The sequence below is a fragment of the Salmo trutta genome, chromosome 4 (assembly GCF_901001165.1).
Source record: "Salmo trutta chromosome 4, fSalTru1.1, whole genome shotgun sequence".
In the NCBI taxonomy this organism is placed as follows: domain Eukaryota; kingdom Metazoa; phylum Chordata; class Actinopteri; order Salmoniformes; family Salmonidae; genus Salmo; species Salmo trutta.
The window spans coordinates 57,130,157-57,155,790 of record NC_042960.1 but is presented as its reverse complement, the minus strand read 5'-3'; the positions used below and the strand labels follow the sequence as shown (position 1 = coordinate 57,155,790).

At 48.5% G+C, this 25,634-nt stretch overlaps 1 protein-coding gene across 6 annotated transcripts in view; it reads right to left on the bottom strand.

Annotated features, from left to right (window-relative positions):
• The window catches only part of LOC115192680 (protein MON2 homolog), a 60,282-nt gene that overhangs the window by 13,514 nt on the left and 21,134 nt on the right, over window positions 1-25,634 (bottom strand). For 3 of the 6 annotated variants that reach the window (XM_029751443.1, XM_029751445.1, XM_029751446.1), the window contains exons 4-25: window positions 24,574-24,705; window positions 24,179-24,308; window positions 23,499-23,596; window positions 19,463-19,588; window positions 19,083-19,277; window positions 18,272-18,396; window positions 14,433-14,572; window positions 14,069-14,216; window positions 11,692-11,876; window positions 11,299-11,380; window positions 10,787-10,968; window positions 9,443-9,555; window positions 7,941-8,045; window positions 7,413-7,493; window positions 7,038-7,202; window positions 6,800-6,901; window positions 6,336-6,338; window positions 4,353-4,463; window positions 3,736-3,911; window positions 1,628-1,790; window positions 480-773; window positions 21-219 (exon numbers count right to left, since the gene is read on the bottom strand). In XM_029751443.1, the coding sequence (XP_029607303.1) occupies window positions 21-219; window positions 480-773; window positions 1,628-1,790; window positions 3,736-3,911; window positions 4,353-4,463; window positions 6,336-6,338; window positions 6,800-6,901; window positions 7,038-7,202; window positions 7,413-7,493; window positions 7,941-8,045; window positions 9,443-9,555; window positions 10,787-10,968; window positions 11,299-11,380; window positions 11,692-11,876; window positions 14,069-14,216; window positions 14,433-14,572; window positions 18,272-18,396; window positions 19,083-19,277; window positions 19,463-19,588; window positions 23,499-23,596; window positions 24,179-24,308; window positions 24,574-24,705 (3,055 nt within the window). The remainder of the gene's footprint in view (window positions 1-20; window positions 220-479; window positions 774-1,627; window positions 1,791-3,735; window positions 3,912-4,352; window positions 4,464-6,335; window positions 6,339-6,799; window positions 6,902-7,037; window positions 7,203-7,412; window positions 7,494-7,940; window positions 8,046-9,442; window positions 9,556-10,786; window positions 10,969-11,298; window positions 11,381-11,691; window positions 11,877-14,068; window positions 14,217-14,432; window positions 14,573-18,271; window positions 18,397-19,082; window positions 19,278-19,462; window positions 19,589-23,498; window positions 23,597-24,178; window positions 24,309-24,573; window positions 24,706-25,634) is intronic. The other 3 variants (XM_029751444.1, XM_029751447.1, XM_029751448.1) reach the window with 1 other exon arrangement.

Sequence of the window (25,634 nt, the reverse complement as noted above, 5' to 3'; positions counted from 1 at the left end):
ACAGACAGGGACACACACACCTAGCTGCTGCAGCAGGTATCTCCTGGTGTTGAAGATACGAGCCACCCCTGCCAGCGTCAGCACCCAGGTCTCCGCCCACTGTTTCTCAGCCGTGTCCCGTGAGTGGTGGATGAGGATGTTCCCACCCCCCGACTCAATCTTTTCCTTATCGGCCGTAGTGGAAGACTTCCTCACACAGTCCAGCAGGTGGAACAGAACCTGGTTTTATGGACCACCAGAGGGAAGATGACCAATAAGCTTATTAAAATCATACTGGGTGGTTTCAAGTATTAGCAGCAGGACTTAATCACGTATGATCAGGTTCAAATTGACAGATCCCAAACGTACAATCCTATTTGACCGCGTGTTTCCTTGATAGACGACGGCCAGTGACTGAACATTTGAATAGCTTCCAGTATGTGATAGGAGTCTATAGCCATGCATCATTCATGTGATTACTGTTAGTGACTAGACGGTACCTTCCAGACGACGATGTGCCAGGTGGACTGCTGCAGTAGGGTGCCGTGGGCAGCGATGGTGGAGAACATGGTCTGACCGGCGCTCTTCCTGACGGCGGGCCGGGGGTCCACACACAGCTGGCCCAGCTTGGCGTACAGACACAGCCACAGGCAGTCGAACGGAGGGGCCGGGTGGAAGGGCCTGTTCAGGGGCTCACCCTTTTCCTGAGCCTGCTTCTGCAGCGCGGCCTCCTCCCTCTCTAGCTCCTGGGTGATGGCCTCGCCCCTCTGGAAGAAGTAGTCGGAGATGTTCCACTGTGGGGGAGAGAGGTTGACTGAAATCACTAGCACAGACAGTCACTTTCAAAAATCATTGTTGAAATACTAGTAATGCCTTGGGGGAACGCAACAGCAATTATAACAGTATCAACAAACTCAATACAGGATATAAAACAATATGTGCCACATACTGCGGTCGTACCAGGAGTCCTATAGAGGGGAGGCTGATGTTGAGTTAGGGTTAGTGTTAGTCATGGTGTGTTCAGTCTCACCAGGAGTCCTATAGAGGGGAGGCTGATGTTGAGTTAGGGTTAGTGTTAGTCATGGTGTGTTCAGTCTCACCAGGAGTCCTATGGAGGGGAGGCTGATGTTGAGTTGGTGTTAGTCATGGTGTGTTCAGTCTCACCAGGAGTCCTATAGAGGGGAGGCTGATGTTGAGTTAGGGTTAGTGTTAGTCATGGTGTGTTCAGTCTCACCAGGAGTCCTATGGAGGGGAGGTTGATGTTGAGTTAGTGTTAGTCATGGTGTGTTCAGTCTCACCAGGAGTCCTATAGAGGGGAGGCTGATGTTGAGTTAGGGTTAGTGTTAGTTATGGTGTGTTCAGTCTCACCAGGAGTCCTATTGAGGTGAGGCTGATGTTGAGTTAGGGTTAGTGTTAGTTATGGTGTGTTCAGTCTCACCAGGAGTCCTATGGAGGGGAGGCTGATGTTGAGTTAGGGTTAGTGTTAGTCATGGTGTGTTCAGTCTCACCAGGAGTCCTATAGAGGGGAGGCTGATGTTGAGTTAGGGTTAGTGTTAGTCATGGTGTGTTCAGTCTCACCAGGAGTCCTATAGAGGGGAGGCTGATGTTGAGTTAGGGTTAGTGTTAGTCATGGTGTGTTCAGTCTCACCAGGAGTCCTATGGAGGTGAGGCTGATGTTGAGCTCCTGGTTTTGGAGGCCGAAGCTGCCAGCTACATCCACTACGATCTGGAGGCACGCGCAAGGCATGGTGGGGAGGAAGTCAGTCACCACCAACTGCAGGCACTGGAAGGCTGTTCGGATCAATGACTCTCTAGGACAGGAGGAAATACAGCAGGAGAGATCAATTAAAGGTGCACTACGCAGAAATCGCTCTGCCATTTCCTGGCTGCTAAAATAAATAAAATAGTTTGCCTCATTTCATTTTATGTGACAAAACAAGCAATGCATAGTGCAGAGAATCATTGTACAATCTAAACCGCTGTGAAATATATTCTTAACCTCTATGGGCTAGGTGGGACGCTTGCGTCCCACCTACTCAACAGCCAGTGGAATCCCGTGGCGCGTTATTCAAATACCTTAGAAATGCTATTACTTCAATTTCTCAAACATATTACTATTTTACACCATTTTAAAGACAAGACTCTCGTTAATCTAACCACACTGTCCGATTTCAAAAAGGCTTTACAACGAAAGCAAAACATTAGATTATGTCAGCAGAGTACCCAGCCAGAAATAATCAGACACCCATTTTTCAAGCTAGCATATAATGTCACATAAACCCAAACCACAGCTAAATGCAGCACTAACCTTTGATGATCTTCATCAGATGACAATCTTAGGACATTATGTTATACAATACATGCATGTTTTGTTCAATCAAGTTCATATTTATATCAAAAACCAGCTTTTTACATTAGCATGTGACTAGCATGTGACTAGCATTCCCACCGAACACTTCCGGTGAATTTACTAAATGACTCACGATAAACGTTCACAAAAAACATAAATTATTTTAAGAATTATAGATACAGAACTCCTTTATGCACTCGCTATGTCCGATTTTAAAATAGCTTTTCGGTGAAAGCACATTTTGCAATATTCTAAGTAGATAGCCCAGCCATCACAGGCTAGCTATTTTGACACCAACCAAGTGTGGTACTCACCAAACTCCGATTTACTATTAGAAAAGTTTGATTACCTTTGGTGTTCTTCGTCAGAATGCACTCTCAGGACTTCTACTTCAATAACAAATGTTGGTTTGGTCCCAAATAATCCATAGTTATATCCAAATAGCGGCGTTTTGTTTGTGCGTTCAAGACACTATCCGAAGGGTAAATAAGGGTCATGCGCCCGACGCGTTTCGTGACAAAAAAATTATAAATATTCCATTACCGTACTTCGAAGCATGTCAACCGCTGTTTAAAATCAATTTTATGCCATTTTTCTCGTAAAAAAGTGATAATATTCCGACCGGGAGTGGTGGTTTTCGTTCAAAGAGAGAGAAAGTAAACATGGAGTCGACTCGGGCACGCGCGCCCCGTCCCATTGTCCTCAGATCGACCACTATCAAAATGCGCTACTGTTTTTCAGCCATGGGCTGCAAAGCCACGATTCAGCTTTCTGGCGCCTTCTGAGAGCCTATGGGAGCGTTAGAAAACGTCACGTCATGCCAGAGATCCCCTGTTTTTGTTAGAGATGATCAATAAGGCCATGAAATGGTCAGAGAGAGCGCTTCCTGTTTGGAATCTTCTCAGGTTTTGGCCTGCCAAATGAGTTCTGTTATACTCACAGACACCATTCAAACAGTTTTAGAAACTTTAGGGTGTTTTCTATCCAAATCAAACAATTATATGCATATTCTAGTTACTGGGCAGGAGTAGTAACCAGATTAAATCGGGTACGTTTTTTATCCGGCCGTGCAAATACTGCCCCCTATCCCAAACAGGTTTTAAGATCAAAGTATTTTATTTTCAGCTGTTTGAAGATGTACAAAAAAAATTTAAGACGCACAAACAAAACTTAAGAACGGGAAACATGGCAATAACGCATATAGAACCGATCTACAGCTTCTTAGACTTGCTTTCAATGAGAATGACAGATCTATAACTCACATTTGGTCGGGTCGCCCAAAAAGTAACATTTTACCGCTTTAAGTGTTACTACTGCTAAAATAGTAAAGAAGCACATTATCTCCGCACCGCTTCAACGTTATCCCTCTTCCCATTTATTCTTTCATCCCTCCCTCACTCTCTCACCCCTGGTCGTTGCGGATGGCCCCTATTACGCCCAGCACTAAGGGCCAGCCGGGCCCCAGACTGTCCCCTTGGCTCTGGAGGATCTGCAGCACGCTCTCCAGCTGCTTCTGACGGATGTCTGCATGGAGCACGTTGGACAGCTCCTTCAGCGGGTTCAACAACAGGAGCTGCAGCCTCTGACGGAGAGACAGATGGCAACCAGTGAAGAACAAACACAATTGTAAATACAATCCATATTTACGTCTATTTAAATGTCTCCATTCCGTTGAAACTTTGCAATGTTTACTGTTTATTTCACATCTGTTTATTATCCATTTCACTTGCGTTGGCAATGTAAACATGTTTCCCATGCCAATAAATTAAAAAGGAATTGACAGAGTGAGAGAGAGAGATGGGGACAGAGAAAGAAAGAGGGCAGGGAGTGGCCTTAAGATCTAAACATGCCAACTATGTGTGGGTGGGTTGGCATGGTGAAGTGGACTAATAGCTAGTCATCTTAACACCTTCTAGTCATCTTAACACATTGTAACAGTCTTCCAACTTCTAGACAGGAAATGTTCCAGCATTCCCTGTGTTTGGGTTACTGGGTGAAGATGAGAGAGATGGGGTAGTAGTACCTGGTTCTGTGCCAGAGGGGGGTTGTGTTTGTAGGCCAGGCCAGCTTTGATGAGGGAGGTCACAGCCTCAGCCCCCCACTCTCTCATTCTGGCATTGGGGTGCTGGCAGACCTGCAGCAGGGAACAGAGGGTAGGGTACACACACACACACGAGCACGGAGAGGGAGATCAGACATCACACGAGCACGGAGATCAGACATCACACGAGCACGGAGAGGGAGATCAGACATCACACGAGCACGGAGAGGGAGATCAGACATCACACGAGCACGGAGAGGGAGATCAGACATCACACGAGCACGGAGAGGGAGATCAGACATCACACGAGCACGGAGAGGGAGATCAGACATCACACGAGCACGGAGAGGGAGATCAGACATCACATGAGCATGGAGAGGGAGAAAGAGAAGGGGGGGGGTAGAGAGCGAAAGGGATCTGGGTCAGGGGCTGTTCAAACAGTATGTCCACCCGGTGGTTAAAACACTATGCCTGTGATGAATGAAATAATGTCATTCCATTTGACAGACATATAATCATGAGCGCTGTGGCGAGATCAGCTGGCTTTCAACGAGTTGCATTGTTGCTCATTACACTATTCCCCTGGACAGCTACACCAACAGTGATTAAGACGCCATATTAGCACCAACCTTTACACCCCACAAGTGTCTGTTATCTACACGTTGCCCAACCTTAAACAAGTATGTTGCTTGTCTAGAAAGGCTGGCATATCATTACAGCTGATGTATATATTCAGATGTCTGTATAGCAGCGGTCACCAACCGGTCCATCTCCAAGGCATTCCTAATCAATCACCAAACATTGATAAAGCCTTGAGTTCCTATTTAAAAAAAATGTTTATTGTTTTGCGCTGTTGATGGTAGGTGCACTTGATTCAGTAGCTCTAGTGTCCTGGTAAGGCAACGTGTTACCATTTTGAACGATTTCACGAGTCTGAAGGTAGAACTCAGTTTACCCAGCAGGCCCAGAGAGCAAAGCTAGTGCACCTATAGGCCTACTGCTGGCCAATCAGATAACTCAGATCACTGTCTGCACAGTTTCCTGGAGCCATAGACCGTAACACACAGCAAAGTTGATAATGTGAGATTTCAAAACCATGACGAGAGACACTCAATGAATACAGCAAAGAGCTGTTTTATGAGTAAGTTCCTGTTTAAGTTGTTATTCAGCACTGTCAACACTTTGTTCAACAGTTTTATAGGCCATAAAATGCATGTTTCGATAAACTTTAATTGCTATTATTTGTGGCTTGTATCTTTTTTAATATTGAGGAATATTTCACTTTCTCTGGTCATAGGAGTAACAACATGGTGCATAAGGCAGAAGAGAAGATGGTGAGTCAGCCTCACCGCTGCTCCCTGCTTCACCGCTGCTCCCTGCCTCACCGCTGCTCCCTGCCTCAGACTGACCATCAGATGCAGGCCATCAGTCCAGTTAAAAAAAAAATTTAAAAAAAAAAAGCAAATTATTGTGCTCACTCAGCTGTGCCTCAAGTAATAGAACAAATTATCTATTCCAGTGTGATCATATACCTACAATTTTTAAATATCATTTCTAAATAGTCTGAGAAGAACAACATTGGCAGGACAATTCAAGCGCAGCCAATATGCAGTGATAATGTATTGGGCCCATAGCCTACTGCACAAACCTCATTGCCACAGAACTGTTTTTAATTGGTTAATGTTGCATAGGATTATGTTTAAGTTGTGTAAGCAATAGATCTCGGTTTGCTTTTTGACCCAGAAAGTGATCTGTCCTGTATAGTATGCAGACAAACAAAAACACAGTTCCAAAAACGCAAGTCAAGCCAGGAAATTTAGATCAAACATAACAGCGAAGCAAACAGAAATGTGTTGCAAGCTGCACATTGCATACTCTCAGCTCCAACACATTGATTACCAGGCAGAGAAGCACAGGGAATGAGAGCAAAAGCAAATGATTGGGAGGAGAAGTTTCCGAGCTTACCTTCTGCAAAACAGACACGGGTTGCAAAAGAGAGGGCGATAGAGAAAAGAGAACGGTTTGTTTCAGACAGACCACACACACAACAGGTGTATTACTTTCACTACACAGAGGACAGATGCCACTCAAAGCATTAGAAACGGGGGAGTTACTACCATTACCACGAAATGAAAGGGCTTGAGAAGTATCTATTGAAGTTTTCCCAAAATACCACTTCAATTGACCTGGGTTCAAATACTATCGGAAATATTTCAAATACTTTCAAAGTTAGCTTGAGCCTGCCTGGAATGTGAGATGGGCAGTTCCAAGTATTGGGATTATTCTACTGGTCCATTTAAAGCAAGCAAGCACAGATTACAAATGATAAAACAATATTATTTGAACCCTGGACTTCACTACCCACTACTTCCATTATGATGGTATATAAAGGTCTATAGGTGGTCTATAATAGTGAATGGAAGACGTACATCCAGTAGATGTCCAGTGAGGGGCCTCCACAGGATCTCTATACGGTCCATGTTGACCAGGCCGGTCTCCAGCAGCTTGGCAACAGCAAACAGAGACGGCTCCTGGACGAGAACAAAACATATGAGCGACTGGTTCGGTGGATATAAGCATTACATATTTAGTAACACAAGGCGGCACATACAGAAGATGGGGACGTCATGCGTTGTTGCTCTGGCTACATGCACGTATAGTAGTTACCTTGTTAGTCCCGTAGGCCATCTCCACAGCCTCCAGAGAGAGGGAGCACAGCGCGCTGATCAGGTGATGCAGTGACACGTCGGCTAAGTACTGGGAGCTCTCAAAGAGCCTAGACAGGATGTTGGAGATGACAGGCAGGTCCGTCATCACAGCCGTGGTCAGCACCTGTAACCAACAGACATCAGAGGAGTCCGAGCGTTGACAGGTTTGTCTGTTACGATCCAGCAGAGCTACGTACCTTAGTGTGGTGTCTAGCTTTGAAGGCTGAATAGCCAATGAAACCCTACGGAGGCTGTTGCTAATTGATGCAGAGAATTTAACTAATTACAGTGTGACTGTGTAAGGCAGGGCGATCGATTTGTGGTCTTTTATTACCGTGCTTGGCCCCTCTACTGCACGACCAGGCTTCAGAGCACCTCCAAACCCAGGCTTCAGACCTAGGATCCACACCAGGTGCTGGGAGAGGAGAGGGAAGGTGGGAGATAGACAGAACAGGAAGAGTGGAGTGGGTAGTGAGAAAAGTCAGAGTGATTCAGTCAGACCACTTCCACTATATAAATCAGAACAAAAAAAAGATGTTTTTATGAATTTAAATATTTAGGCTTGTCAATATCAACAATAAAACAAGAAAAATCCCAGCTTGGTTATAATACAGTGTAAAACTGTACTAGTGTGTGTGTGTGTGTGTAGAGGAGGCTGGTGAGAGGAGCTATAGGAGGACAGGATCATTGTATTGGCTGGAATGGAATGAATGGAACGGTATCAAAACGCATCAAACAGGGAAACCACATGTTTGACTGTTCCATCTATTCCATTCCAACCATTACAATGAGCCTGTCCTCCTATCGCTCATCCCACCAGCCTCCTCTGGTGTGTGGTGGATACAGTATGGTGGAAGTGTACCTGCAGCGTGGCCAGCACCAGCTGCCAGGAGGTTCCCAGCACCGCCCCATGGCAGTGGGCCAGGTTCAACAAGGTCCGCATACACTGGATATTCTTAGCTGTCAGCTGATAGATGGAGAGATGGAGTTATGCAACACTACTGTTTGTATGTGTGAACATTAACATTTGCTCATACGGTGCCCTCTAGTTGTGGTGTTGTAGTAAATGTTGTGTAGCGGTACACTACATGACCAAAAGTATTTGGACACCTGCTTGTCAAACATCTCATTCCAAAATCATGGGCATTAAAATGGAGTTGGTCCCCCCTTTGCTGCTATAACAGCCTCCACTTCTGGGAAGGCTTTCCAATAGATGTTGGAGCATTGCTGCGGGGACTTGCTTCCATTTAACCAGAGGAGCATTAATGAGGTCGGACACTGATGTTCGGAGATTAGGCATGGCTCGCAGTCGGCATTCCAATTTATCCCAAAGGTGTTCGAAGGGGTTGAGGTCAGGGCTCTGTGCAGGCCAGTCAAGTTCTTCCACACCGATCAACAAACAATTTCTGTACAGACCTTGATTTATGCATGGGGACATTGTCATGATAAAACAGGAAAGGGCCTTCCCCAAAAAGTTGCCACAAAGTTGGAAGCACAGAATTGTCTAGAATGTCATTGTATGCTGTTACCTTAAGATTTCCCTTCACTTGAACTAAGACGCCTAGTCCGAACCATGATAAACAGCCCCAGACCATTATTCCTCCGCCACCAAACTTTACAGTTGGCACTATACATTGGGGCATGTAGCGTTCTCCTGGCATCCTCCAAACCCAGATTCATCCACCAGACTGCCAGATGGTGAAGCGGGATTCATCATTCCAGAGAACGCATTTCCACTGCTCCAGAGTCCACTGGTGACGAGCTTTACACCACTCCAGCCGACGCTTGGCATTGTGCATGGTCATCTTAGCCTTGTGTGAGGCTATTCGGCCATGGAAACCCATTTCATGAAGTTCCTGGCAAACAGTTTGTGTGCTGACGTTGCTTCCAGAGGCAGTTTCAAACTCAGTAGTGTGTTCGAACTGAGGACAGACGATTTTTACGCGCCACAGCACTCGGCAGTCCCGTTCTACGAGCTTGTGTGGCCTACCACTTCGCGGCTAAGGCGCTGTTGCTCCTAGACGTTTCCACTTCACAATAACAGTACTTACAGTTGACCGGGGAAGCACTAGCAGGTCAGAAATTTGACGAACTGACTTGTTGGAAAGATGGCACCCTATGACGGTGCCACGTTGAAAGTCACTGAGCTCTTCAGTAAGGCCATTCTACTGCCAATATTTGTCTATGGAAATTGCATGGATGTGTGCTCAATTTGATACACCTGTCAGCGATGTGAGTGGCTGAAATAGCCGAATCCACTAATTTGAAGGTGTGTCCACAAACACTAATTACACAAAAGTATCATACCACCACAGTGGCCTTTAGATGTGGTGTTGTAGTAATGTTGTGTAGAGGTAATCTTACCACTACAGTCCCTTGGGGCTGTACAGAGAGAGGCTGTCCCACAGCCACCACCTGCTGATGAGACTCACTGGAGGAACTGATGATCTGAACACTCTGGCCCTGGATGGAGTAGGCTGAGGAGGACAGGAGAAAACACCTTTTATTTGAGTCCACACAAAAGTAATGATCACAAGGACCAAATCTTTTGGATTTTCAAAAATAGATTTAGACTCCTTGGTCCACGATGACTTCGTTATTTTCTCTTCTTCATGATGTACCCCACAGACAGGCAGGCAGACAGACAGAGGCAGACACCCCTGATAATAATAACACACAACACCAGTCATTTCCATGTATATACTCACTGAGTGACTGTGACAAGCCAGCTACATGCTACAGAGACTTAATTTATTAACTCCCTAGCAAACATCGATCCTGCTGAAGCCATTTTGCAAGCTCCATCTATCACAGCAAATATGCAAATAGTGTGTGCGTGTGAGACTGTGACCTCCCCGACACATTAATCTTGGTGTTACTAATTAGAGGGAACAAGAAAACAGTTGAGGCACAGCCAGGATTAATGACATATAAGTGGGGCATCACAGTGGTTAGTATGGAGATCACACACAGCCAGGGCTCTCGAGCTTCAAACTCTCACAAACGTACACAGAGAGACTTGGGATGAAAAGTGCATTAAGTGTACAAATAAACAACTAACTACCGGCTTATCGAGTTCCTCAGAGGCACGTATGTATAATTATCACAGAGCTGATGTAGCAAAGCCATGAGGGAAGAATGCTATGAACGCACACAAACATACGCTCTCACACATGCATGCACCCACCACCCCCACACAGGGTACTGACGTACACGCGCCAGTGTTTCCCCTAGACATTTTTGTAGGGTGCGTGGTAGTGGCCTTGGCCAATGGCGCGGTTTTAGAGGCCGTCTTCTTAGCTGCAGAGACAAAATGTTGCTGTTTTAACGCGAATTTCTCGCACTTCTACACATCTTGCCACGGAGCGGAGAGAATATTTTCAGTCTTAAAGCAAATTCCCTTAAATTCTACACATTTGGCCATGGCTTATGCCTTGTTCTTATCGGACTTAAACATTACAACAAAATCATTGGGGGTCCCATGTCATCACATTTTTTAAATTTTAGATTCTCCCTGACTGTCTAGTTTTCATTTAGGTGATTATTAGTTCTCACAGATGATCTTATTTAAAAGTATATAGTGCCATTATATTTTCTATATACTTGATATCTTGTTTTAGTGGTTTAAGTTTACACTGAAAACATTTTACCTTCCCAAATGTTTAGTAAAAATGTTTTTGCAGTGTCGGTTTAGCATCCACGACTGACCCTTGTTGTTAAGGTTGGCTGTATTACTGCTGAGGACCGTCAGGGCGTAGTGTGGGGGCAGCGAGGCCTTGCAGATGGCTGTGATGAAGGCGTCGCGGGGCGTCACCAGGCCCAGGCGACCACACAGCACCGCCACGGTCAGCTCTGCCTTCAGGATGCTCTCTGTCGCCGTCTCATCTGTACTGGAGGGGGACGAGACAGAGGGGGTTATGGGTTTGGAACAAACGTTTATGACGGCCTAACTGCTGCAACGTCTTCACTTTTTGCCGCGTTACATTTTTTTATCATAAAACCGTTTAATCTGCTGACCCCTTACACAGCAACTTATGGTCTAGGGACCATATTTGCTGGGCGCAGTAGTTTCAATAACTTTTGTTGCTCCTGAACTTAACACTGACCTTGAGTTTCCCCTGTCAAACTATCAAGTTACTTTGAGAGGATTATAAATACCTTTACTTTGAGGGGATACTAATACATTGACTTTGAGGTGATCTATAAGAAGGGTTGTTTACCTGGCGTCCAGCAGGAGAGAGAGGGCAGCCAGTAGACCACACCAACACGCACTGACCATCTCCTCCCAGACCAGATGGGCCCCTAACAGAGAAACACTAGTTAGCAACAGAGTGGAAAAGCAATATACATTTGTACAGATATCTATATTTAAAAATTCTACATAAGCTTTTTAATAGGGATGACAACAGAGCGCATCACCGTGGTAAGCCTACATTGATAAACTCCCTCAGGAAGTGTAGGTACTGGATTGGCCACTAGAGGTCAGAAAAGTGCTTCAAAGTTCAAGATTTGCACACCTACAGAATGTCAAGCTAAGATTCAGCACTTTCTGTAGGCCCAGAGAAGCCCCCCGGTCCTAACCCCTGACCCCCATCCCCCTCCCCTCTCTTCACCAGGCTCAGGCTGGGTGTTCTGGTCTGGGTTGGCCTCCCTGCGTACAGCCGCCTCCTCCTCAGCCAATTCTCTCTCTATCATGGAAGTGATGCCTCGGACCAGGTCCAGCAGGGCGCTGAAGGCCACAGACATAGCATAACCCTCTGGGATAGACGGGGGCTCCACCTTGTCCAACATCTCCAGACTGGCGGAGGAAGAGAGAGTAATGATGTGAATGAACGTGTGTGTGTTAGTGTGTGTGCAGATGCTGAGAACCACTTCTCTACCCTGCTGAGTTGCATGAATGTGCATATACTACATCAAAAGGGGCTGCGTGCAATCACTCTTGTTCAGCTCCTACTAACAAACTATTTTTCACTGGACTGCTGCTTATATTAAACACCTGCAGGATCGACTGTCCTTGACCATTTGTTATTGTATTAAACACCTGCAGGATCAGCTGTCCCTGGCCATTTGTTATTGTATTAAACACCTGCAGGATCAGCTGTCCCTGGCCATTTGTTATTGTATTAAACACCTGCAGGATCAGCTGTCCCTGGCCATTTGTTCTTGTATTAAACACCTGCAGGATCAGCTGTCCCTGGCCATTTGTTCTTGTATTAAACACCTGCAGGATCAGCTGTCCCTGGCCATTTGTTCTTGTATTAAACACCTGCAGGATCAGCTGTCCCTGGCCATTTGTTCTTGTATTAAACACCTGCAGGATCAGCTGTCCCTGGCCATTTGTTCTTGTATTAAACACCTGCAGGATCAACTGTCCTTGACCATTTGTTCTTGTATTAAACACCTGCAGGATCAACTGTCCTTGACCATTTGTTCTTGTATTAAACACCTGCAGGATCAGCTGTCCCTGGCCATTTGTTCTTGTATTAAACACCTGCAGGATCAGCTGTCCCTGGCCATTTGTTCTTGTATTAAACACCTGCAGGATCAGCTGTCCCTGGCCATTTGTTCTTGTATTAAACACCTGCAGGATCAGCTGTCCCTGGCCATTTGTTCTTGTATTAAACACCTGCAGGATCAGCTGTCCCTGGCCATTTGTTCTTGTATTAAACACCTGCAGGATCAGCTGTCCCTGGCCATTTGTTCTTGTATTAAACACCTGCAGGATCAGCTGTCCCTGGCCATTTGTTCTTGTATTAAACACCTGCAGGATCAGCTGTCCCTGGCCATTTGTTCTTGTATTAAACACCTGCAGGATCAGCTGTCCCTGGCCATTTGTTCTTGTATTAAACACCTGCAGGATCAGCCGTCCCTGGCCATTTGTTCTTGTATTAAACACCTGCAGGATCAGCTGTCCCTGGCCATTTGTTCTTGTATTAAACACCTGCAGGATCAGCTGTCCCTGGCCATTTGTTCTTGTATTAAACACCTGCAGGATCAGCCGTCCCTGGCCATTTGTTCTTGTATTAAACACCTGCAGGATCAGCCATCCCTGGCCATTTGTTCTTGTATTAAACACCTGCAGGATCAGCCGTCCCTGGCCATTTGTCCATTACAGAAACACAATGTTGAGGTAGATGACTGACAACTAACAACTCTTTCTCCTGCATCAACAAACCAGCTTCTATAACATAAAACAGCAGCATTGTTTCATCTCCTCACAATTACAGGCAACAGATGCTACTCCCTCCCTCGCATTTTCAGCTCTACGATAGTTAAAAATAGCAAATGTGCCCACTCTGGTCTTGGCACATGCGCTCTAGCCAACAGCTGGCAGATACAGTGCAGCTAGGCTCGTTTACATGACATTATTATGGATAAGAGCAAGAATATCTGTCAAACGGCAGCCCAGCATTGATCATCATATCACAAGAATAGGACCCTTGATATTTATTGGAAAAGAGCATGAAGCTCATCACCGTGCACTTTCACCACCCTGTGAAGTTCATCATAACTTATTTAATCTATAGCCTAATAAACCGCATGGTTTCCCGAGTCGTAGTGGGAGGACCACACCCCATATCATCGCGTGACTCCAAGTTTACTCTGATATGATGGTTATTATATCAATAATTGTTTCCATCACCATTTCGCATATAATTAATTTTACTGACACAAATAAGATCCCACCATGTTGAACAAACAAATGATCTGTTGGCATTTATGAAATTGTACCGAAACGTCCTTTTTCCATCACAACTGTCATGTTTTTCTTTTATATGGACTTTACTTGCATAGAAACTGTGGATGGAAACATGGTTACTGTGTGTAATAATTGGATTGACGATTTCTATCTAGACAGCAATAGCTAGATATCTAGTGTGTGTGTGTGTGTGTGTGTGTGTGTGTGTGTGTGTGTGTGTGTGTGTGTGTGTGTGTGTGTGTGTGTGTGTGTGTGTGTGTGTGTGTGTGTGTGCGTGTATTACTACTGACTAGGTAGCCTTGGCGCTGCCCTGTACACTGACGGTCATGAGGGGGATCCAGGTACCGCGGTATTCAAAGGCAGCCTGTGTGGTTAGACTCCCACCCTGACCTCCTGCTCCTGGACCCCCCTGGGCAGCCCCCTGGGCCCCTGACCCACCTAGGGAGGGGGACAGAGAGATTAGGAAGAGAGAGGAGGAAAAAGAGTAGGCTGTTAGTGTTGGATTGGAACAAAAGCCTGCACCCTGCAGACCACACTCTCCTGTACCCTCCTGAGTTGACTACTCCTATCCTAGACTGTCCTTCCTTTACTTCACCATAACTTCCACTACATTATATGTCAAAAGCTATAAGACGAAAGGTCAACACTACTGACCGGTGGAAGTGTTGGTAGCAGCAGGGTTTCCTGTGTTGAGGACGATGAAGAGGGACTGGATGAAGGAGCCTAGAGCATTGACGATGTCCCTGAACACCTTGGTGGAGTGCTGCTTCATGTCATAGGACAGGCAGAAAGACCTGGGGGAACAGGGGGAGAGGAGGAGAGGGGGAGATGAAGGGAGTTAGAAAAGTGGATGGGAGGTTGGGTAGGAGGTTGGGTAGAACATAGAATTTAATAATAATAATAATTTAGTGGGTGATTATATTTGTCCTTTAACACACATGCACAAGCATGTGTTATATGCATGTGTGAAATGGAAATGTTTTTCTGCATATCCCAACTCCCCCTGAGACACCCTTGGAGAGTGGGGGTCATGGCCAGGGTCAGCCATTATCAATGGCGATACGTTGAAGTTATGTGATAAGTTTCAAATCAAATCAATTTTATTGGTCACATACACATGGTTAGCAGATGTTAATGCGAGTGTAGCGAAATGCTTGTGCTTCTAGTTCTGACCATGCAGTAATATCTAACAAGTAATCTAACAATTTCACAACAAATTCCTTATACACACAAATGTAAAGGAATGAATAAGAATATGTACATAAAAATATATATGGATGAGTGATGGCCGAACGGCATAGGCAAGATGCAGTAGATGGTATAGAGTACAGTATCTACATTTGAGATGAGAAGTGTATGTAAACATTATATAAAGTGGCATAGATTAAAGTGACTAGTGATACATTTATTACATCCAATTTCTAATTATTAAAGTGGCCAGAGATTTGAGTCAGTATGTTGGCAGCAGCCACTCAATGTTAGTGATGGCTGTTTAACAGTCTGATGGCCTTGAGAAAAGCTGTTTTCAGTCTCTCGGTCCCCGCTTTGATGCACCTGTACTGACCTCGCCTTCTGGATGATAGCGGGGTGAACAGGCAGTGGCTCGGGTGGTTGTTGTCCTTGATGATCTTTTTGGCATTCCTGTGACATCGGGTGGTGTAGGTGTCCTGGAGGGCAGGTAGTTTGCCCCAGGTGATGCGTTGTGCAGACCTCACTACCCTCTGGAGAGACTTACGGTTGTAGGTGGAGCAGTTGCCGTACCAGGCGGTGATACAGCCCGACAGGATGCTCTCAATTGTGCATCTGTAAAAGTTTGTGAGTGTTTTTGGTGACATGCCGAATTTCTTCAGCCTCCTGAGGTTGAAGAGGCTCTGCTGCGCCGCCTTCACCACGCTGTCTGTGTTGGTGGACCATTTCAGTTTGTCCGTGATCTGTACGCCGAGGAACTTAAAACTTTCTACCTTCTCCACTACTGTCCCTTCGATGTGTATGGGGGGTGCACCGTCTGCTGTTTCCAGAAGTCCACAATCATCTCCTTTGTTTTGTTGACGTTGAGTGTGAGGTTATTTTCCTGACACCACACTCCGAGGGCCCTCACCTCCTCCCTGTAGGCCGTCTCGTCGTTGTTGGTAATCAAGCCTACCACTGTAGTGTCGTCTGCAAACTTGATGATTGAGTTGGAGGCGTGCATGGCCACGCAGTCATGGGTGAACAGGGAGTACAGGAGAGGACTGAGAACGCACCCTTGTGAGGCACCAGTGTTGAGGATCAGCGGCGTGAAGATGTTTCCTACCCTCACCACCTGGGGGCGGCCCGTCAGGAAGTCCAGGACCCAGTTGCACAGGGCGGGGTCGAGACCCAGGGTCTCGAGCTTAATGACGAGTTTGGAGGGTACTATGGTGTTAAACGCTGAGCTGTAGTTGATGAACAGCATTCTTACATAGGTATTCCTCTTGTCCAGGTGGGTTAGGGCAGTGTGCAGTGTGATTGCATCGTCTGTGGACCTATTCGGGCGGTAAGCAAATTGGAGTGGGTCTAGGGTGTCAGGTAGGGTGGAGGTGATAAGATCCTTGACTAATCTCTCAAAGCACTTCATGATGACAGAAGTGGGTGCTACAGGGCGATAGTAATTTAGCTCAGTTACCTTAGCTTTCATGGGAACTGGAACAATGGTGGCCCTCTTGAAGCATGTGGGAACAGCAGACTGGGATAAGGATTGATTGAATATGTCCGTAAACACACCAGCCAGCTCGTCTGCGCCTACTCTGAGGACGCGGCTAGGGATGCCGTCTGGGCCGGCAGCCTTGAGAGGGTTAACACGTTTAAATGCTTTACTCACATTGGCTGCGGTGAAAGAGAGCCCGCAGGTTTTGGTAGCGGGCCGTGTCAGTGGCACTGTATTTACCTCAAAGCGAGCAAAGAAGTTGTTTAGTTTGTCTGGGAGCAGGACATTGTGGTCCGCGACGGGGCTGGTTTTCTTTTTTTAGTCCGTGATTGACTGTAGACCCTGCAACATACCTCTCGTGTCTGAGCCGTTGAATTGCGACTCTACTTTGTCTCTATACTGATGCTTAGCTTGTTTGATTGCCTTGCGGAGGGAATAGCTACACTGTTTGTATTCAGTCATGTTACCGGTCGCCTTGCCCTGATTAAAAGCAGTGGTTCACGCTTTCAGTTTTGCACGAATACTGCCATCAACCCACGCTTTCTGGTTGGGGAAGGTTTTAATAGTTGCTGTGGGTACAACATCACCGATGCACTTGCTAATAAACTCGCTCACCGAATCAGCGTATTCATCAATGTTGTCCGACGCTATGCGGAACATATCCCAGTCCACGTGATCGAAGCAATCTTGAACTGTGGAATCAGATTGGTCGGACCAGTGTTGAACAGACCTGAGCGTTTCCTGTTTTAGTTTCTGTCTATAGGCTGGGAGCAACAAAATGGAGTCATGGTCAGATTTTCCAAAAGGAGCGCGGGGCAGGGCTTTGTATGCGTCGCGGAAGTTAGAGTAACAATGGTCCAGGATTTTTTCTGCCAGGGTAGCGCATTCGATATGCTGATAAAATTTAGGGAGTCTTGTTTTCAGATTAGCCTTGTTAAAATCCCCAGCTACACTGAATGCAGCCTCAGGATATGTGGTTTCCAGTTCACATAGAGTCCAATGAAGTTCATTTAGGGCCATCGATGTGTCTGCTTGGGGGGGGGGGGCATATGTACGGCTGTGATTATAATCGAAGAGAATTCTCTTGGTAGATAATGCGGTCGACATTTGAGTGTAAGAAATTCTAGGTCAGATGAAGAAAAGGACTTGAGTTCCTGTATGATGTTATGATCACACCACGTCTCATTAATCATAAGGCATACCCCCCCGCCCTTCTTCTTACCAGAGAGACGTTTGTTTCTGTCGGCGCGATGCGTGAAGAAACCAGGTGGCTGTACCGACTCCGATAGCGTGTCTCAAGTGAGCCACGTTTCCGTGAAACAAAGCAAGTTAGAATCTCTGATATCTCTCTGGAAGGCAACCCTTGCTCGGATTTCATCTACCTTGTTGTCAAGAGACTGGACGTTGGCGAGTAGTAAACTCGGGAGCGGTGTGCCCGTCTACGGAGCCTGACCAGAAGACCGCTTCTTCTGCCCCTCCTGCGGCGCCGTTGTTTTGGGTCGCCGGCTGGAATCCAATCCATTGTCCTGGGTGGTGGTCCAAACAGAGGATCCGCTTCGGGAAAGTCGTATTCCTGGTCGTAATGTTGGTAAGTTGACGAAGCTCTTATATCCAATAGTTCCTCCCGGCTGTGTGTGATAAAACTTAAGATTTCCTGAGGTAACGATGTAAGAAATAATACATAAAAAAACAAAATACTGCATAGTTTCCTGAGAACGCGAAGCGAGGCGGCCATCTCTGTCGGCGCCGGAATGGACTAGGGTGTGTGTGTACGGGGGTGAGGGTGTGTGTACGGTAAAGTCAGTGTGTGTGTGCTCCTCCTACTCACCGTAGCAGGTGTGGCTGTACACACAGCCTGTGGACTGACTCCACCGCCACAGCTCTAAGCCACTGAGGCTTCTCTCCATCCAAGAACTTCACCAGCAGAGACAGGAAGATCTCACACTCTGTCACCTACAGCAACAGGCAAACACACACCTCAGCTCCCCAAGCTAAGTATCCACACATTTCTGGCTCTACAATAAGACAACAGGATTTGTGGAAAATTGAAATTTCAACTTACTTCCTCAATTCAAATGAACTTGACCCTAATTATAGTTCCTGCCTTGGCTCTCACCACTAGACTGTAGTTGTGTTTGATGATGTAGGTACAGAGAACACAGTACTTGGTAGTAGATAGCTGTAACTGACTCTCACCACCAGTGGGCTGTACAAGTGTTTGATAACCACAGAGACTCACCAGTGGGCTGTAGAAGTGTTTGATAACCACAGAGACTCACCAGCAGGCTGTAGAAGTGTTTGATAACCACAGAGACTCACCAGTGGGCTGTAGAAGTGTTTGATAACCACAGAGACTCACCAGTGGGCTGTAGAAGTGTTTGATAACCACAGAGACTCACCAGCGGGCTGTAGAAGTGTTTGATAACCAGAGAGACTCACCAGTGGGCTGTAGAAGTGTTTGATAACCACAGAGACTCACCAGCGGGCTGTAGAAGTGTTTGATAACCACAGAGACTCACCAGTGGGCTGTAGAAGTGTTTGATAACCACAGAGACTCACCAGTGGGCTGTAGAAGTGTTTGATAGCCACAGAGACTCACCAGTGGGCTGTAGAAGTGTTTGATAACCACAGAGACTCACCAGCAGGCTGTAGAAGTGTTTGATGAGCACAGATACCACTCTGAGCAGCCTCATGCAGATGGGGAAGTAGGGTTTTTCTACAGGGGCTGGGGAGGCGGCGCTGCTGTTGCCTTGACGGAACTTGATGTTGGGGGAGAACAGCTTGATGACCAGCGGACACACACGCTCCTTCAGCAGGAAGCTGAACTCCTGGTGCTACAGGAGTTGGGGATCACAGTACAAATACAAGACACCTACAGTGAGATAAGATGTTGTATTGTATTCTATTTCAATGCAGATAATACTTGATTGTGTTGTATTGCATTGAACCATATTTTACTGCATCATATTGTATTAAGTTGTATTGCATTGTGAAGTATAATACTGTACTGTGTATTCACCTGCAGGAAGACCCCAGGGAAGTCATTGAGGACCGACTCCAGGAGCTCCAGACCAAACGTCCGTGTCATCTCTGTCATCCCTACCAGCCAGTAGGGGGCATCAGCATTTACTAGCTGACATAGGTCCTGGAGGGACACACGGAAATGGGGATGTAGACATAGGACAGCTGGAGACAGCTACTACCATTGCCTCTGTGATACAGTCTGGAAATATGGGCTGGACATATCTTTTGACAGCATGGCTGTTTCATTCCACAAAATTGTTCCCTTCCTTACCCTTTCCTACCCCTCGCTCACCCCTCCCCACATTCCCCCGTTCCCTCGTTCCCCCCTTCCCGTTCCCTCGTTCCCCCCGTTCCCTCCCTTCCCTCACCCCTCCCCTCGTTCCCTCACCCCCTTCCCTCGTTCCCTCACCCCTTCCCTCGTTCCCTCTCTTTCCCAACCCCCATTCCCTCCCTTCCCTCACACCATTCCCTCCCCCCTCGTTCCCTCATTCCCCCCTTTCCCTACCCCTTCCCTCGTTCCCCCCCTCTCCCTCACCCATTCCCTTCCCCCCTTCCCTCGTTCCCTCTCCCTACCCCTTCCCTAATTCCCCCTCTCCATACCCCCCTTTCCCTCGTTCCCCCCTCTCCATACCCCCCTTTCCCTCGTTCCCACCTTTCCCCGGTCCCCCATTCCCCTGCCCTCATTCCCTCCCCTCCCCCTACCCTCGTTCCCCCCTTTCCCTCACCCATTCCCTTCCCCTTCCCTCATTCCCCCTCTCCCTACCCCCCTTTCCCTCGTTCCCCCCTTTCCCCTCCCCTCATTCCCTCCCCTCATTCCTCCCTACCCCTGCCCTCGTTCCCCCCTTTCCCCCTTTCCCTCACCCATTCCCTTCCCCCCTTCCCTCTCCCTACCCCTTCCCTCATTCCCCCTCTCCCTACCCCCCTTTCCCTCGTTCCCCCTCTTCCTACCCCCCTTTCCCTCGTTCCCACCTTTCCCCGGTCCCCCCTTCCCCCTACCCTCATTCCCTCCCCTCATTACTCCCCTTCCCTGCCCTCGTTCCCCCCTTTCCCCCCTTTCCTTATTCCCTCCCCTATCTCTTAACCTCCCTTCCCGCTCCTACCCTCATTCCCCTCCCCCCTCCCCTCTCCCTACCCTCGTTCCCCCCTTTCCCCATTCCCTCCCCTAACTCTTAACCTCCCTTCCCGCTCCTACCCTCATTCCCCTCCCCCCTTTCCTCTCCCTTCCTCTTCCCTCATTCCCTCTCCCTACCCCCCTTTCCCTCGTTCCCCCCTCTTCCTACCCCCCTTTCCCTCGTTCCCACCTTTCCCTGGTCCCCCCTTTCCCCTGGTCCCCCCTTTACCCTGCCCTCATTCCCTCCCCTTATTCCTCCCCTTCCCCTACCCTCATTCCCCCCTTTCCCCCTTTCCCTACCCCTTTCCCTCACCTCGTTCTCCCCTCTCCCTACCCCTTTCCCTCACCCATTCCCTTCCCCCCTTCCCTCGTTCCCTCTCCCTACCCTCATTCCCCCTCTCCCTACCCCCCTTTCCCTCGTTCCCCCCCTCTCCCTACCCCCCTTTCCCTCGTTCCCCCCTCTTCCTACCCCCCTTTCCCTCGTTCCCACCTTTTCCCGGTCCCCCCTTTCCCCTGCCCTCATTCCCTCCCATTATTCCTCCCCTTCCCCTACCCTCGTTCCCCCCTTTCCTACCCCTTTCCCTCACCCATTCCCTTCCCCCCCTTCCCTCGTTCCCTCTCCCTACTCCTTCCCTCGTTCCCCCTTTCCCTACCCCTTCCCTCGTTCCCCCCTCTCCTACCCCTTCCCTCGTTCCCCCCTTACCCTCATTCCCTCCCTCCCATCACACCATTCCCTCCCCCCTCGTTCTCGCCCTTCCCCTCGTTCCCCTCGTTCCCCCGTTCCCCTCATTCCCCCCTTCCCTCATTCCCCCCTTTCCCTACCCCTTCCCTCGTTCCCCCCTCTCCCTACCCCTTTCCCTTCCCCCCTTCCCTCGTTCCCTCTCCCTACCCTCATTCCCCCTCTCCCTACCCCCCTTTCCCTCGTTCCCCCCCTCTTCCTAACCCCCTTTCCCTCGTTCCCACCTTTCCCCGGTCCCCCCATTCCCCTACCCTCGTTCCCCCCTTCCCTACCCCTTTCCCTCACCCATTCCCTTCCCCCCTTCCTCTCCCTACCCCTTCCCTCATTCCCCCTCTCCCTACCCCCTTTCCCTCGTTCCCCCTCTTCCTACCCCCCTTTCCCTCGTTCCCCCTTCCCTCATTCCCTCCCCTCCCCTCGTTCCCCCCTTTCCCCTGCCCTCATTCCCTCCCCTCGTTCCCCCCTTTCCCTCACCCATTCCCTTCCCCCCTTCCCTCTCCCTACCCCTTCCCTTATTCCCCCTCTCCCTACCCCCTTTCCCTCGTTTCCACCTTTCCCCGGTCCCCCCTTCCCCCTACCCTCATTCCCTCCCCTCATTACTCCTTCCCCTACCCTCGTTCCCCCCTTTTCCCTCCCCTAACTCTTAACCTCCCTTCCCGCTCCTACCCTCATTTCCCCCCCTTCCCTCTCCCTACCCCTTCCCTCATTCCCCCTCTCCATACCCCCCTTTCCCTCCTCTTCCTACCCCCCTTTCCCTCGTTCCCACCTTTCCCTGGTCCCCCCTTTCGCCTGCCCTCATTCCCTCCCCTCCCCCTACCCTCGTTCCCCCTTTCCCTACCCCTTACCCATTCCCTTCCCTCATTCCCTCTCCCTATGCCTTCCCTCATTCCCCCTCTCCCTACCCCCCTTTCCCTCGTTCCCCCTCTTCCTACCCCCCTTTCCCTCGTTCCCCCCTTTCCCCTCCCCTCATTACTCCCCTTCCCCTACCCTCGTTCCCCCCTTTCCCCCACCCCCCCTTTCCCCCCTTTCCTTATTCCCTCCCCTAACTCTTAACCTCCCTTCCCGCTCCTACCCTCATTCCCCCTTCCCTCGCCCCTTTCCTCACCCCCACCCCCTTCCCTCGTTCCCCCCTTTCCCTACCCGTTCCCCCTACCCCTTCCCTCGTTCCCCCCTCTCCTACCCCTTCCCTCGTTTCCCCTTTCCCCTACCCTCATTTCCTCCCCTCATTACTCCCCTTCCCCTACCCTCGTTTCCCCCTTTCCCCCATCCCCCCTTTCCTTATTCCCTCCCCTAACTCTTAACTTCCCTTCCCGCTCCTACCCTCATTCCCCCTTCCCTCGCCCCTTTCCTCACCTCGTTCCCCCCCACCCCCTTCCCTCTTTCCCCCCTTTCCCTACCCCTTCCCTCATTCCCTCCTACCCCTTCCCTCGTTCCCCCTCTCCCTACCCCCTTTCCCCTGCCCTTATTCCCTCCCCTAACTCTCAACCTCCCTTTCCGCCCCTACCCACGTTCCCCCCTTCCCTGGCCCTCGTTCCCTCCCTTGCCCTGGCCCTCGTTCCCTCCCTTGCCATGGCCCTCGTTCCCTCCCTTGCCATGGCCCTCGTTCCCTCCCTTGCCATGGCCCTCGTTCCCTCCCTTGCCATGGCCCTCGTTCCCTCCCTTGCCATGGCCCTCGTTCCCTCCCTTGCCATGGCCCTCGTTCCCTCCCTTGCCATGGCCCTCGTTCCCTCCCTTGCCATGGCCCTCGTTCCCTCCCTTGCCATGGCCCTCGTTCCCTCCCTTGCCATGGCCCTCGTTCTCTCCCTTGCCATGGCCCTCGTTCTCTCCCTTGCCATGGCCCTCGTTCTCTCCCTTGCCATGGCCCTCGTTCCCTCCCTTGCCATGGCCCCCCCATAGCTCTTACTCTACCCTAGCAACACCGCCTCTTCTGATGGGAGAGAGGGTGAATGTTGGGTACAGTGAGAGGTAAGCCTTCCCTGTAGCTCAGTTGGTAGAGCATGGTGTTTGCAACACCAGGGTTGTGGGTTCGATTCCCACGGGGGGCCAGCACAGAAAAAAAAAATGTATGAAATTGTATGAAATGTATCCATTCACTACTGTAAGTCGCTCTGGGTAAGAGCGTCTGCTAAAAGACTAAAATGTAATGTAAATGTATGGAGGACTGTCTCCACCTGGTGGACATACCTGGAACAGCATGTAGGCGTCTTTAGCACTGGGCCTCAGTGTGCTGACAGACCTCCGGTTAGTGTTACCCTGGACTGGAGGAGGCTGCTCCACAATGTCTGGAGGAGAGGAGAGAGGGAGGGAGGGAGGAGAGGGAAGGGGGCAGAGGAGAGAGGGAGAGACAACTTTAGACACAGCTGTGGCTACAAGCCTGGAGGGATCAATCTCTCATCAAACAATGACACAAACAAACACTCTCAGAAAAGACCGGTCCAAAACCTACCTCTAGAGGGAAAAGTCCCTCAATTAAATTGTGATTTCCAATCCCAGTGATACTAAACCAAGACGTAGAGTGGAAAGACAGCAGTGTGAAAACTAAAGGGACCAAACCAAAACCTCAACAAGTCATGTTGTATTCACTGAAGTCATGGGATAAGCAGCTTTAGGCAATCTAAGGAGAAACAAACTCCCTTCCTCTGTGGCATGGTCAAAGTTAGAGGAAAAGACAAGGGTTGGAGAGAGGAAGTGGGATGCTAGAATACTGATGTAAAGTTCTGTGGCTGCAACCTCCACCTTTCATCCAAAGTGTACACTTGCGCACTTCCCTTTGTGGATCTAACAATGACTCAACTCTGAATCAATGGCCAAAAGAAAACAGTAGAGTCTGGAAACTCCATTTCCCATGAGCACTCTGCTCTGACCTTTGAAGCGCTCGTCCTCCGCGACCATCCTCTCGAATACCACGGTGACGACTTGTCTGACGGTGGCGGCGGCTGTGTTGTTGGTGATGTTGTCCTTGGTGAAGTGCAGGCGGAAACACAGCACGATGGCCTGGGAGGGAGGGAGGGGGCGAGGAGACACAGGCTCTGTTACAGTATCCAGCCTAACATAGCCTCCCACCAAGAATCAAGCTGGGGAATACATTCTAAGTGGTATGCTAGTATGAACATTGGAACGTAGCCAGACATCTGGATTCACATGGAAGTGGAAACCAACTCCCTGGGCAATATGAGACGTGTTTGGGACACAGCATGTACTATCTGACTGTACTGTGAATATATAAGTGTCTGCAATGTGTGTGCTGAGTGTACGGTACCTTGGACAGGACTTGGTCATGTACCACTGTGTTGGTGGTGAGCAGCACTAACACAGTCTGCAGCAGCTTCAGTTCCTCCAGCCCGTTCTCCATCAACTGCCACAGCATGTTAATGATGTTCCCTGCTGCAGCCTGATGAACACACACAACACATGGTTAGACTTGTAGCCTACTTGTACACCCAGGAGGCAGCGAAAGTCACAATGTACTGGAATGTGACAGAACAGAGGAAGTGAGAGGAGCTCTAGAGGTCATAGACACAGACACACAGGGCAGCAGCCGACCGGACCAGCCACCACCACATCAGGGTCTGGGAGTTAAATTGGCATTCTTTCAGCCAAACCCAGCCACTGTGGCTTAATACCAACACCACCCCTTTAACCCTCCCCCTTCGTTAACAACGATCCCACGAATCGCATCAAGTTGGAGTGGTGTCCAGTTTCCACTAGATACACAGCCACAAAGTCAAAATTTGGCTATATCATTAAAAAAAAATCATGAAAATTGTCTTAATTTAAGGTTAAGGTCAAACATAAGGTTAGCAGTGTGGCAAGGGATAAGGTTTGGTTTAAAATCTGATTTTAATTATGGCTAGGGGTTCCGCTAGCGGAATGTTTACACAACATCCGGTGAAATTGCAGAGCGTGAAATTCAAAACAAATTATTTGAAATATTTTACTTTCATACATTCACAAGTGCAATAGACCAAATTAACAAAAAGCTTAACTTCTTGTTAATCTAGCCACCGTGTCAGATTTCAAAAAGGCTTTACGGCGAAAGCAAACCATGCGATTATCTGAGGACAGCACCCCATCAAACAAACACATGACAATCATATTTCAACCCGCCAGGCGTGACACAAAATTCAGAAATAACGATAACTCGCCCAGCATGACTACAAAATATCTAATAAGTTACCTGTAAACGTTGTCCAAACATCTTTCCTAATCCAACTTTCGGTATTTTAAAATATAAATAATCGATCAAATTTAAGACGGGATAAACTGTGTTCAATACCGGATAAAAACAACGTGAAGCGCGTGACCTGGAGCGAGCATCAA